We start from the raw sequence: 14,537 nt of genomic DNA on the forward strand, positions 1-14,537 counted from the left end.
GAGGAATCACCCTGTACTAGGTTTATCGAGTTGGATTCTCTGCCTGCAGCCTACGAATGCCTCTCTCTATGTACATGTTTGTGGGATATTCTTTACCCCCTCGTGTCAAAATTTGGCTCACATCCAGTCCTCAGCACCTTGACTTTTTCTGCTTGATCGAGCCCACTACCTATGAGGTCCGTTCCTGAGGAACAAGGGAACCCAGGACAGCAAACCGAGTTCATCGTTTGGGTCAGTTCTGATCAATTGGTAGTGACTGTACAGAGTGCAACCTTAAGGGTTCTGACGCTAAAATGAAGCTCGGCTAGGATTTATTGGCGATGCCCGCTCTCCACAGGAGAGCGGGGAGAAGAGGCACCCCTCTGCTGAGGATGGCGTCCAAGACTATTGCAGGCCCAGGGACCCGGGTCACTGCTCTTTCTCTCTTCCACCAGTTCCAAACACAAAATAATGTGATAAATTCTTGGCCCAGGGAAGGTCGGGCATTCCTGAATTTAACAAGTGGTTCCAGAACACTGACACAGAGCCCTTCTGATCTGCCATGAGGTTGAAGGGGTGACAGCTGCCCCATTTCCAGGTATTGGAAACAGCTGGCACAAAGCTCTAGAAAGCCTGCCCTGGGATTGTTCTGAGCAGTGTTGTGTCAACTTTTGGAAGGGCCTCCATGCAACACGAGCCTCTTTGCCTGTTAACCCTTAAAAGAGCAAACCAGTGTTTTTTTGAAAGTTAGAAAGTGCTCCTCCTTTTTTGGGAAGCTTGAATCTTCTTAGACATGTAGCTCTTTTCAATTTCTTTTGTTGTTGCATTTTTCCGATTTCACACTGTTTCAGTTCTTCAATGGTTGACAGAGTGGATCCGCAGCCAGACTGCATGGATTCCAGTCCCCCGCTCTACTCCTCACTAGCACCAGGCCTTTGGCAACTTAATTGAATCATGCCTTGGTTTCCTCATCTCTAAAATGGGCGTGTGAATGCTGCCACTGAGTCTATGGACTGTTGTGATGATTCAGTGAGTAAATCCACACGAAGGGCCTCAGACAGTGCCTGCTTGTAGTGAGCACTAGTCACTATTATTGTGTAACGGGCAGGATGACATGCAGGTAGGACCCCCCGGATGTGCCATGGCTAATTTTAGAAATGCGACTGTGCCTCCTTGTTTCTCTTCCAAACCATGTGAGTTCATCCATTTCACCCTGGCTTCGGTCATTTCCATTCAGTTGGGAGGGACACTTAGGATAATGGGCTTCATTTGGAATGTACAGTCTGGAAAAATGTCTTTTATTGTAGTGTATCTCATTCTCCATTTGCCTAAGTGTGTGCAGTGACCACATCTTAGCTGCCAAGAAGTATTACTAGTGGATAACCAAGACTGTGCCTCTTTGAGTCTTCCAGAAAAGACAGCATGGCCCTGGGTGCTAATGACACCCGGATGAAAAGAGATCCTCTCTGAGAGTCGGAGAATATTGGAGAAGAGTCTCTGCTGTCGGTACTAGGTGAGCCCAGCTTATCCCTGTTAGCAGAGTATGAGTTTTTGAGACTTGTCCATGGGACCCATCGCTTCATTAGGTACGTTATGTATATTAATTCACTGGATGCTCATAAGATTCTGTGAGGTAAGTGATAATACTTTCTTACCTGTCCTTTGTAAGTGAGGAAATTGGAGCACAGAGAAGTTAAGGAACTTTCACATAGTCACACAGCTCTAGTAGCAGAGCTGGGGTTCAGAATCCAGCAGTGGTGCTCTCCTAACTACTATGCCAGACTGCCTTCTGAGAGGCGAGATGTTGGACCCCAGAAAAAACAGAATGCTGAGGTCCCCAGAAAGAGAAGATGGGCATGAACTGAGTGCTGCTGTGGATTGAGCTGGGAAGAAAATACAGGTTTCTCAGACAGTTGAGCCCAGAGGGCCAGGAGTACGTCGAAGCCGGATGGCCAGACTGAGGAACTGCAGACCCTGCCATGCCAGGGAGGCCAGTCTCCGTTCCTTAGTGCCTTCCCTGGAGGTCTGCTCTGAAGCTTGCTATTGGGTGTGGTGTCGCCACATCCCGACTTATCATGTGACACCTGTGTCTTCAAGGCCATTGTCTCAGAAAGAAGGTACATGTGGTGTGCTGGGGACAGCAGGGAAACCAGCTGAGAGCTGCATGTCCCTGATGATGCTATGAGCCCAGAGGAATGAGCCCAGAGGAGATGTGAGCCCCCTTTGTCTCACAGAATTTTGTAAACAGCGCCTCTACAGGATGCGAATCCCGCAGTTTCACCCGGGTTTTCCTGACTCTGCAACTCAGTACCACAGTGATCTCCCTGTGCCAGGCACCATGTAATATGGAGTGATATAAAACACAGGCAAATATTGTCTGGCTTTGAAAGTAAGTTTAGAGCCAGGCAGAAAAAGTATGTGCTATGAATCCTTGGACACCTTCCCCAACGCATTTTCTGCCTGATTGTCAAACAGTTGGTAACGTTTTCAGTTAGTGTGAAGTGCAAACCTTCCTTGGGACACGTCCCCTGCTTCTCCAACTCCCAGGCTGACCTGGGGGCCTCCTGATTTCGGTTTTGTGACAAGTGCCCAGTAGTAAGAGCCTCAGTGACGGAGGGAGGCAGGGGGTGAAGTGAATTCTCAGAATGTTCCCCAGCCTTTAAGTGCTTAAGAAACCTCTTTAATTTCTTTTTTCATCACACACATTGAAGCAGGAAGAACAAAATGAAGGACTCTCAAAGCTGAAATTTACCTCCAATACCATTCAGTTCAGTCGCTTCCTGTGGTAGACAAGGGCTGGAGGCTGTGAGTGGAAATGGCTTGGGCAACCTAGTCAGTGGCTGAACTACCAGGACTCCTGGCTCCTAAGGCAGGTTTGTCAGGATTCAGGTTGCCATATTGCTTAAAGGATGGGCAACTTGGATATACTCCAACCCAGCCCATAGGGAGAAAATCTTCAAATGCAGCTTGCAGGGTCTAAAATGCGCACACACAGACATACACGTACACACAAAGATGGGATGGGGGGAGAATAGATTACTTAATTGCCCTACTTTCAGACACCAGTCCCTACAATCAGGAAAAGGTTGGTCATGAAGGCAGAAGCAGCCCTTTTACCCTGGGGTCATTCTGGAGAGGTGAACCTAGGACTCTTCCACTGGATGTTAATAGCGGATTAATTCAGGAAGCTTATTTAATTTGTGACCAGCGGAGCTGTTTCAGAGAGAGGGCTGTGTTGGCAGGTGCAGAGCCCAGCTCCCCAGATGGAATAATCTTTTCCTTATTAATTTGCTGCATGTTGCTTCTCATTTCTCACAGTCGTCCCCAATGTGTTACAAATGACTACATGCTCTGTGTCCTGAGTCCACTAGTGCTGTAGCTTTGAAAGGAAATAAAATGTTGACTATAAACTGCAGCGAGCTTTCCTGGCACACGCATTGACACGTTCGCCTTTAAATCATCAGTGCACTCTCCCTACTCCGAGCACGGCTCCACCGGGGAACACCCATTGTTTACGGCTGTGGAGTTTTAGGATATGGAAATCTAGATGGTTTGAACATTTCCAGGGCCATGGAAAGAGACAGTGGCATGGCTAGAACTGGAACTCACAATTCCAATTTCTTGGGCTGTCCTACCTTGCTGTTTTCTAGAGTACATGGCAGGCTGATAGCTCCTGCTAGTCCAGTGATTCTCAGACTGGAGTGGGCATCCGGGTCCACCTGGTGGGCTTGTTTAAAGACACAGGCTGCTGGGCCCCAACCGCAGAGCTTCTGATTTATTCAGCGAGGGCAGGGTGCGGCCTGAGAATGTGAATTTCTAACAACACCTGGAGATACTGTGAGGACCACTGCGGGAGTCCAAGTGTACTTGCTTCCACCAAGTAAACACAGCTTGGTTATCTTTTGGAGGGTTCTGTTGTTCAGATCATTTCTGTTTTGTGTCTTTTCCCTCACTACCTCATATACATTAAATCTCCATTTAGAAACTATTTTTTTTTAAATATTAGAGCTCAATGGAGAATGTATCTTGACTAAATAAATTTGAATGTGTATTATAGTACTTGATAATGGATTTTTCCAAAATGTGAGCACTTTAAGCTAAACAAAAATGTTTCCCCGGGGTTCAGCCCTTCTTCTACGCAGACCAGCTCCTGGTTTCTGAGCAGCCATCTGAGGGGAATACAGCGCCAGAGAGCAGCGCGCTGCACAGCATCCTTAGGAGGACTTCTAAACGCAGAGCACACACCTCCACCTCGGTCTCGCAACCAACATTCTCTCTGGTCATTTATAGGCTTAAGACATGTCCTGTCCCTAAACACAGGGTTTTGTGGGGGATATATTGGAACAGAACTTATTTTTTTCCAAGAAAAGTACTTTCGCTTTGCCAGATATAAAAAATTAGCAACCAACACTTAAATAGATAATGAAAGCCAAGGCCTGTTTAGTGTGTGTGTGTGTCGGGAGGGGGGATTTGATTAACTGGAAGACCAGTTTTTACAGTTCCACGCTTCTGACAGTTCGAAGCATGCAGGACTGTTATTCAGACAAGCAAAGCCCAAGCTGGGGTGCTCCTGATCTAGCATTTTGTATCTAGTATATAATTAGAGGGGTTGAAGTAAATGCCTATGGAAATCCTACAGTGCAACATAAAATGGGATTTTTTAAGATGAGGAACATGTGTAAAATCACAATATTTTTCTGTTACTATTTTAAAATATTCTTCAGGCACTTTACTGCATCTATTCACATATTAAAAAGCAAGGAAGTCACCTTTTTTTGCCTACAAAGTATTCAAATGGCAGCTAGAATTGAGGAAGTGGATGGAGGTACTCAAAAGACTTGGGATATGTGTGCAGATGGCTGACTTAGTGGGTGGAATGTACATACACACTGTTTGGTTTAGAGCAGCTGCACCTACTCTAGTCACTCAGTTTGGCTTTTAGGTGCGGATTCACAGAAACAGCTGCCAGTCAGCTTCACGTAGAGCACTCTCCCTCCTCCCAAACCAACCAACCAACCAACCAACCAGCCAGCCAGCCAGCCTTTAAAACAAGTTAAAACATCATACAGCTTTAAAAGAAATGGCTGAGATTCCCTCAATAATTTTGTTGTTCAATATTTTGAGGTTGGATCAAATCCACAGAGGACTCTTTCTAGGCTAAATATTTTATCTACATTTACGTAGATATATTGTCTCTTATCCCAATTATTATCATTCTTGATTAACAACGGCTTGCCAAAATGCAGCCGGTTCCACTTTAACTGACTTAGAGAACAGCTCTGATGTGAGACTATGAAGACGTAAATGTTTTACTTTAGGCACACTGCCTAACACCACCCCAGGGCTGAGTGGACCGAGGCCAGGTCTGAGGCCTCTGGTTGCAGTTCCTAAGGTGTTTGACATTTCATCCGGAGTCTAGTAACCACCTAAAGGAATAAGGAATAACTTAACACTGATCCATTCTAAAATTTAGATCCTGTTCTCACTCAGAACTGTGATAGCATTCATAGAATTAGTACAGCTAATTAAAAGAAAGCCCCATAGACATTGCTAACCACAGAAGCTGATCAGAATGGTGAAAACAACAGGTCAAGGTAATGGTCTTGGTTATTTCCAGGTATCTTGTTGACGAAACAGGTTTCATTGACCGTACCGACGAAGCGAGTACAAGTTGACTACGCCCATTAACTTCAACTTAGTTCATTTAGTAGATGCCTCTGTCTTTTGTTTCTTTGGCCTCATCTTCTAATGAAAACGTCATTAAGTTTACCAAATTCCTTTGACTTCAAGGAATTCAAATGTTACGTTTTATTCTCAATCCTTTTTACTCAACCCTTTTAACCAACTTTCCGTCTTCCTTGACTATGAAAATTCTTTAAGCCTTAAGTTTACCAATGTTCTAATTCCATGGCTGGGTTTATGCTTTGACTGGCAGTCAAAGATTTCGCTTAGAATTTAGAGTGCTTGGCAAACTTACTGGATAGATTAGGATTGAGTAATTCCTCTCATTCAATCTGTTCTTCCACATATACAACACAAGTCAAGTTTGTTATGACTTTCTTGATCCTTACTTATAAGACAATACATGAGGAAACCATGTGTGTATGTTTGAAATAGAAATGATACATTGCACAGATATAGTTCACCACGTTCTGGGATGAGTTGACTGTTCAAATGCAGAGTCGGAAGAGTAGGAACAGATGCTTTTTTTTTTCCTTAATGGCTCTTTCTTTAATTTAAAATCCTTCCATTTATTTTCCTAAGATTTAGTGATAACTTTAAACACTTTAACTAAATTACCCAGCGGCTTGGCAGCCATCACAGAGGCAAATCTTTTTAGAAATCCTAGCAATCTGTTAGATCGTGGGTACTGTGATATAAAATCTGTGTGGCTCCACGTACAAAAATTAAATCAGTGCAATGGATACAAATACATAATGCAAATGGCACTGTCTCCAAACTGAGGGTACATGACCTGCCTCTAAATATTGAATTTCCATATTTTTTTTCAGTCATTGACTTTCTAAATTTGGGCCAATTTATTCTCATTATCTCTCAGTGAACCTACTTTGATTTTTTTAACAGTTATTTTATAATCAAATATAGCCAGCCAGCCCGGGAGCCCGATGTTGCTAGGATACATAGTTTGGTACTTGATGAAAGTATATCACTTCAAAGGGGGAGATTTTCAAGTGTCCTAGAAAATGACACTCCTGTCTTCCACTGTGTAAAAGACAGTGGAAGACAGGCCCAATCCTAGAGCTTCTTGGAAGCTCAGACTGCAGGATTGGCCTTCCATGCTTTGCAATAAGCATCCTCTCTGGAGGTCTGTGCAATTGCTAAAACTAGACAGGTTGGTCTTAAAGCAAGGAACACACGTATTTATAATGAAACACGCTTTCATGTTTGTTTTACAGTGAAGAGAAAAAAACCCGGAACCCCCAGATTTTATGTACTTTGAAAATATATTTAAAAACATTAAAAATTCTATATTTAAAACATATATTATATGTTAATTAGTACACTTAAATAGAACTTGTATTTACAATAGGCTTCTGATGTGGTTAAGTTTTAATGCCAATTTTTTCAATAACATAATTATATAAATATACTAAAATACAATAAATATTTTTTTTGTTTTACATGGTGAATAATATCTTTACCATAGAGAGAACAAGGCCACAGACATTTACTTACATTTTCAATGGGAATCACCATAAAAAAGCAACAGGCCCGCTGCCATGCATGAAACATTTCTGCCACAAAGAGACCACAGCAAGACTTTAAAACAAAATAAAACAAACAGAACAAAAATGAACAGCAACAGAGAAAGGTTTTAACAAAATAAAATCTTAGGTCAACGTAAACCACCAAGCGTGTGACTGTGAGGTTTCTTATTGGGCAAGGGAGAGAGAGCCACTGACCACACAATTGCTGAATGTCTCTTAAAGCAACCACTTCACAGATCTGGCCTTTGCAGCATTTTGAGATGGTGATGGGGACTTTCTGTTTTTCTAAATAATTTTGTCCCTCAAAACGGAGCTGCAAAAATTAACATACAGCAGATATTCCCAATATTCATTACATGTTAAAAATAATTACAAAGACAGTATTTTCAAATAGTACAAAACAGACCTATGCTACATAAATTCTTCCTTCTTTTAATGGTAGGTATTCAGGTGGTAATGTAAAAGATAGGCTCATTCTAAATGAAAGACTGAACAAAGAGAAATTATTTGCTGATGGTATCTTCATTCCCTGGATCATGGTGGAAATCCTCTTTTGCTTATCCCTCACCCTACTAAGATACAGCAATTTCTTGAGGCTTTTTGATACCCACGGATACTGGTCCAGGACACTTTCAGATTTGGACAGTGGGCTGAATGGGTGAATGGGCTTAGCCCTAATTTTCACCAGGGTCCATTTTTCTCAGGACCGTCATTCCAGGCTCCCAACTTGACTTCTCCAAACCCAAGACAGCAGAGGTGAGGCAGGGACTTTCTCCATGAACAGACAGGATGGGCAGGAAGTTGCCTGTGGCCTTCACCGGGGAGCAAAACTTTGCCAGCTCTGTCCTGGCCTCTTCCAGTCTTTGGTGTCCTAGAAGTCCAGACACCTTCCCAAAGTCTTGTCTCTGGACAAGATTTTCTATTGGTAGCCTCGATCATTCAACCTGAGTTTTAGGGTCCTTTCCTGTTCCCTTCCCCCATGCCAAAAGTTCTCAAAAGACAAAACCCTGGTTTCCTCAAGTCTAATTTCAAAGCAGTGAGTGTTCAGGTAGCAAACATCTTCTATCTCATTGCATCAATCTCATAATCACAATGCCACATTTGGTTCTGAACCCGCTCCAGGCTAATCCAGCTTTACGCAATTATCCAGGGGTGGAGGGTATTAAGTCGGCTTGAGCACGGTCCTCCAGTGAGAACCTCTTAGCACAGTTAGATAATGTAGGCACTTAAAGCGTGAGGTCCAAAGCAACTTGATACACGTCATTCCAGAGCCACTTCTGAAGGGTCCTTCAGAGGCCTCCCTTTTGGAATGTCTCAAGTACCATTCCCCACCCCCACCTAGACCTCAGGATGGCCACTCAGAAATTCCTCCTGCACCACCCAAAAATGATGCGTCAGCTCCACACAGCCTCCATATGGCTGGTCAGTCTCATTTCACTGGCAGTGTGGGCTCCTGTTCTGATCCAGGTGTTCCTGGGTCCATACGGGACTCCATCTTTTGCTCGTAAGACATTTTTAAGCCTTACCACGATTTACCCAAATTATTTACCTCTTGTAAAAAAATCTTTATTTTTATTTCTGGGTTGTTCTTTTTCTCGTTGAAAAAGAGAAATCACCATGCTTATGAGTGCCACCATGTGACAAAATTTGCTACTCATTCATAGCAATGGTAATATATTTCAGAGCACGGAGCTGATTTTTCTTCCTACAGAGAAAAGGAAACAAAGCGGGGACCAAAGCGGGAGGGGGAGAAAGAATGTGCTCTAAGTAAATGTAGATCTTTGCAACAAAAGAAGCTTTCCCTGACCAAGGCCCAAAGGCTGGTGGGAGCCTCGGGGTACATAGTGGGACCTGGAGTGAGCGCTTCATTCAGTTGCCTTCATTTTTATTCACGTTCCAGTCATCTGATGGATATTGCAAACATCTTTACAACATACAAATGAGTCTTTTATCAACCAGAATATATATTGAAGGAATTCTTTCCCCATCCCTACTCCCTGTGGGAACTAAAAAAAGAAAAACAAACAAACAAAACAAAACCAAAACAAAAAAACTAACAAACAAAAAAAACCACAAAACAAACAAAAATACTCCCCTCCCATCCCCCATCCCCTAAGCCAGTAAAGCGATGACAACAGCACCTTGACATTGTTTTAATTCCAACGCTATCAGAAGTTTAAAAGCAGTAAAACAGATGTAGTACTAACAAGAACGAAGATACTTACTGTCTAAAATGTAAACAGAATGTTTTGGTTCAAATTTTTGTTGTTGGGTTTTTTTTTGTCTGTTTTCTGAAAGAGGACAGTTTATTATCAATTCACAATTAAAGCAGCATGCAATTTATTATTTTTTAAAATTTTTTTTACGTTTTCAATTCTTGGCAACGGCAACAAATCACAACATTATCGAGGAATGTAATGCAGACTTTTTAAAGTTGTGCGCAAAATGACTGTTTCCCTTCTGGTCATGGATGTGTCCAATAAATAGATTGTAGAACCACTGTACTGTATAAACTTCATTTATACATGCAGTTCATAAAATTATTTTTTTCTTAACTGAATAATTTACCCTGTTATGTATATATACAAATAGATAATTTTTGTCTCAATATAATCTATACAACATAAATCCACTATCTTCCCCTTTTAATGGTCAATGTACATACACAGGAAGTGTCTATCCTTATGAATCGCCAGCCAATTCTCTTTTTGCTATCCATGGTAAGAGCCCGCACGTACGACTGGGTAGTTCGGCACTGGGAGTTCCAATGCCTCTTGTCTATGCCCCTGCAGCCCTCCTTTGTGTAACCCATGGGATTGCACTTGGTCTCGTAGAAGTACTGCTTCAGTTGGCCTTTCGATACAGGGACTTTTTCAAGGACCGTGACCGTCCCGCCCGACATGTCCACTGCAGTCTTTTTGTCTGCCGCTGTTACCCACTCGCTAATGCTGTCACACACGCTCAGCTCCCCGCGCCGGGCCGGGTCGGAGTGGCGCCGGACCCTCATTGACATGTTTGCAGCATCCAGATAATTTTTGTATTCCTCAAGCAGAAAGAGAAGAGGCGGCTCCAAAGGCACTTGACTACTGAGCATCACCCTGGAAGTGTACAAGTCCGCGTCCTTATTGTTTTCTTCATGGGGCCGGACTTTCTGGTCCTCATCCAGCAGCTCTTCTATCACGTGTTCAAAAGTGTCAGCCAATGATGTCAGGCCCCTTGAACCTGCCTTGGGCCCATTCACGCTCTCCAGAGTCCCATGGGTTCGAACACCTGGGTACGCCAAGCTGCCTTGTCCGCGGACGTTTGCTTCTTTCATGGGGGCAGCCTTCATGCAACTGAAGTATGAAATAACCATAGTAAGGAAAAGGATGGTCATCACTCTTCTCACCTGGTGGAACTGTGGGGAGAAAGCAGACACAGGACATATAACAGGTTAGGGCTTTCTTTTGCAGGGACACAGTGCCACCCATTTGATTGCAATTCCAGGCCATTCTGCAGGATAAAGGTTTTTTATGCATCCGTGATAAACTCCAGCTGCACCAGACACAAGTTAATGTCAGTAGAGTGATGTACGTGGTTTAATATAAACCAGAGGCGTGCAGTGTTTTCTCCGAGACTTAGCACATATACCCAACATTAGACGGGTCTAAGCAAGTGAAAAAATTGTGGCTTCAAGTTTTCCCCCTTCCTCTCACTTTAGCAGCTTTATAGGTTAAATTTTTAATGATTTCTGCTTAGGCTGTCATAAGAAACACAAAATCAGAAATGTTACTAAGTGACAACTGTGAGTGTAATCGTAACTTCCCCTTTTTCAAGTTAGCTACATGGTCCTATCTGTTGCAGGAGTGTTGTGGCTGGGAGGGTCTGAGCGGGCCTTTCTAGTTCTGTGCTACTTGGGCATGAATAAAACTGAAGTCAGGGAGCTATAAGGAGTCTTTCCATTGACTTTTTTCCCCTCCCACAATCGATTAGAGGACTGGCCTTGTATCATGAAGAAGGTTTACATTAAAATTCGGGGCTCTCCCAATCCCAGCTCCAGTGTTTTCCTACTACACCTGGGTGGTCATAACGGAAAATGTTTTGCTTATTTCCAAACAGAAATCATCTACTATACCTTGATTTTAATGATGTGTCTGTGCCTGGGGCTGATATCATGAAAACAATGTGTCTGCCTAAGAGAGAACTGGAGTAGTCAGTGTTAACAAGGCACTGAAGTCAATTTCAAATGCCTCCCATATGTGGATCCACATTTATCTCCATTACTCTCTGAGCCCCTCATGCCTTGGCTTTTCTGGCTCATACAGAGAACCCACCTAAGAAAGTGCAGCTTTTCTTTCTATTGGAAATGGGGTCCTCTGTGTGTGTGTGTGCGCACACACCCTGAGTTTATCATACCTTTAAAAAGCTGAGTGGCATTTTGCACGTTTGGGAATAGACAGCCAGTGCTTCTTTCTGTATTTTTGAAGTTTCCTGGGAAGTCCCTTAATAGCACACCACAAAATTAATCTTCTCCTGTTTGCCAGAGGGTTGCTTTACTCTAAATTTGGCTCTACATCTACAAGCATGCTCTGGGAAGCCAATTAGAATGGATGAACAAGCAAAATGAAAACATACCTATAGACCAACCCAAGGTTACCGTCAGATGATGAAGGACTTCAGAATCACTTACCTAAAGCATGGTGTCCCTTAGTAGTAAGAGAAGCATCCCTCCAGCCCAGGTATTCTAACTTTATTCTTATTCCAGATCTGGAGTGTGGACTTACGCACATGTGCCGTACTTGGCACACACACACTGTGCCAATCAGTAGGAAATGGGACCCTTTTCCTGTCCATTTGCAGCCTGCCCCCCAGTCAATATATCACACTGCAGAAATGGCTGAGAATTCTGGTCTTGAGAACGTTTCTGCTCTCCATTTTTACAAGAGATGACATTTTCTGCCACACAGATGTTTCTATCCCCAAACATTATCACCAGTCCAATTCCTTGTAGATGCACACTAATGATTTCTGCTTAGGCTGTCATAAGAAACACAAAATCAGAAATGTTACTAAGTGACAACTGTGAGTGTAATCGTAACTTCCCCTTTTTCAAGTTAGCTACACGGTCCTATCTGTTGCAGGAGTGTTGTGGCTGGGAGGGTCTGAGCGGGCCTTTCTAGTTCTGTGCTACTTGGGCATGAATAAAACTGAAGTCAGGGAGCTATAAGGAGTCTTTCCATTGAAAGACTCACTTTCCACAAAGAGCAAGCATACTCAGAACTGCTTGGAGTGCACAGTGGTATGAGATTAGGAAGGGTGCACCAGTTTGAATAACACATAGACATCCATTCTGCAAATATCTGGACTCTTGTGAATGTTCTGGATTCTGCACTATCAAAGAAGTGGATTCTCCAAGGAGGTTTCTATTCCTGGCAGGCAGTACTTACACCACTGAATGAAAATCTTTTCTCCTAATGTTTCCAGTCCAAATTAAAATAACCCAAGGGACACCTAATGTAGGTCGATGAAAGAATGCAAATTTAGAATATTTCACTCCAGCCATCTCTAGCACACTGGTAGAGATTTGCTGTGATCAGCTATCTTTTAATATATATGTCATTAAATCTTAGATACCGTCATTATAAAACATAGTGTTTTATGTACCACTAAGGAATTAAAATAAAGCAGCCAATTAAACTGTTGTTCACTTTATCAGTTAGAACTGTTATTGTTTTTTTAAGATTTTATTTATTTATTTTTAGAGAAAGGGAGAGAGAAAGAGGGAGAGAAATATCAATGTGTGGTTGCCTCTAGCATGTTCCCCCATTGGGGACCTGGCTGGCAACCCAGGCATGTGTCCTGATTGGGAGTTGAACTGGCGACCCTTTGGTTCACCGACCAGCACTCAATCTGCTGAGCCATTTCAGCCAGGGAAGAACTGTTATTGTATACTTTTTGAAAAGAGTTATTGTACACTTGTTTGGGTACATTTATCATCTGTAACTTTTGTGCATGTGTAATAAATAAAATTAAGCAAAAGAACTGGTGAAAGCAATAACTGTGACTGCTGCCTAGTCAGCAGGAGCAATAAAGTGACGTCAGCTGTGAAGACACAACTACAATTGAGAGACGCTAAAGAAAAAGAAAATGTGTGCCTTAGAATTAATGAAGCAGAATAAGTTAAATAAGTCTTTACTAAGTGCCCATACTAACTGCTTAAAATGGTCCATGGTATGGAGGCATCTTAAAACTACAGAGCTGGAAAATTGTTTTGTTATCACTAACACAGTAATGTGTCTTTTTTTTTCCATTTTAATTTTTTAAATATGTTTTTTCATGTTACATTTTTAGACACTATATTTAAAAAAGTTTATTCTTCCTTTCACTGGTCTCATTTATCTTAATATTAATAACTTTTCATTTAGGAAAATAGTTCATACTTTATATATCATTTCTTCATCAGTTTCACAAGCAAATATTTCAGAGGGACAAATGGCATCTGAGTAAATCCTACTTGGCTTTCATCCTGAAGCCTAACACAGGCATTCCTCAAAGCAGAACATCTGCACAGATTCAGTAATTAACCACCTGGTGAAAAGCCCCGCCCTATCCCTGCCCCCACTGAGTGACACTTCTTCAATGCTAACTGCCTACTCATTTATAAGGCCTTGAAGTCAAGTGCATCTATTACCGAACCCATACTTCTTGTCAGAACAATGCTACTTCCTGACTTTTCTGGTTCTGACAATGATTTCTTGATACTTTGGGCCACCCAAGCCATAAGCTAGAAGTCTAGAAATCAAGTTTGACAATACATTTCTTGTATAGCTTTCAAATCCAGTCAGAGGAGAGGTCTTGCTCATTTTCCCTTTAAAACATTTCTCCTGTCTATCCCTTGCTCTCTATCCCATGGCTGTTTTCTTGGCTCCGTCCTCACCATCTCATTGTGTGACCACGATGTCCTTCTGATGCATTTGACATCCTCTCTGTTCCATTTGGCTCTAATAACCACTGCCTGACTAACTGTTAGGCAGAATAGATAGCAAACCAAGGCAGGGAGGGGAAGGGAGATACATTTTATCCACTAATTCAACAGTCCTGAGCCCAGTCAAATAAGATTGCCAGGTGTTCCAATGATCACAAGAGAGACCATGATAAACGTGCAGGAGGAGGGGAAGCCTTTGAAAATTCTGTGTATAATTTCCACTATCTGGGAAAGGCAGGCTTTGAAACTGTATGTTAATCCCAAGGTCAGAAGAAGAGAGGAGGAGGGGGAGCCTGGAGGCTGGCTGCAAGCATATAACCCCTAAAACCCCAATGGATGAGGTACTCAGACTAGCTGGGTACCTG

General features: G+C 42.6%; 1 protein-coding gene across 6 annotated transcripts in view; it reads right to left on the minus strand.

Annotated features, from left to right (window-relative positions):
• Window positions 1-9,332: 9,332 nt before the first annotated feature.
• The window catches only part of BDNF (brain derived neurotrophic factor), a 54,197-nt gene continuing 48,992 nt past the window's right edge, over window positions 9,333-14,537 (minus strand). For all 6 annotated transcript variants that reach the window (XM_045825433.1, XM_045825435.1, XM_045825436.1 and 3 more), the window contains exon 2: window positions 9,333-10,605. In XM_045825433.1, coding sequence (XP_045681389.1) covers window positions 9,841-10,605 — 765 coding nt within the window. In that variant the 3' untranslated portion in view covers window positions 9,333-9,840. The remainder of the gene's footprint in view (window positions 10,606-14,537) is intronic.

Source organism: Phyllostomus hastatus, unplaced genomic scaffold (genome assembly GCF_019186645.2).
Source record: "Phyllostomus hastatus isolate PE091 unplaced genomic scaffold, TTU_PhHast_1.1 phas_scaffold_585, whole genome shotgun sequence".
Taxonomy (NCBI): domain Eukaryota; kingdom Metazoa; phylum Chordata; class Mammalia; order Chiroptera; family Phyllostomidae; genus Phyllostomus; species Phyllostomus hastatus.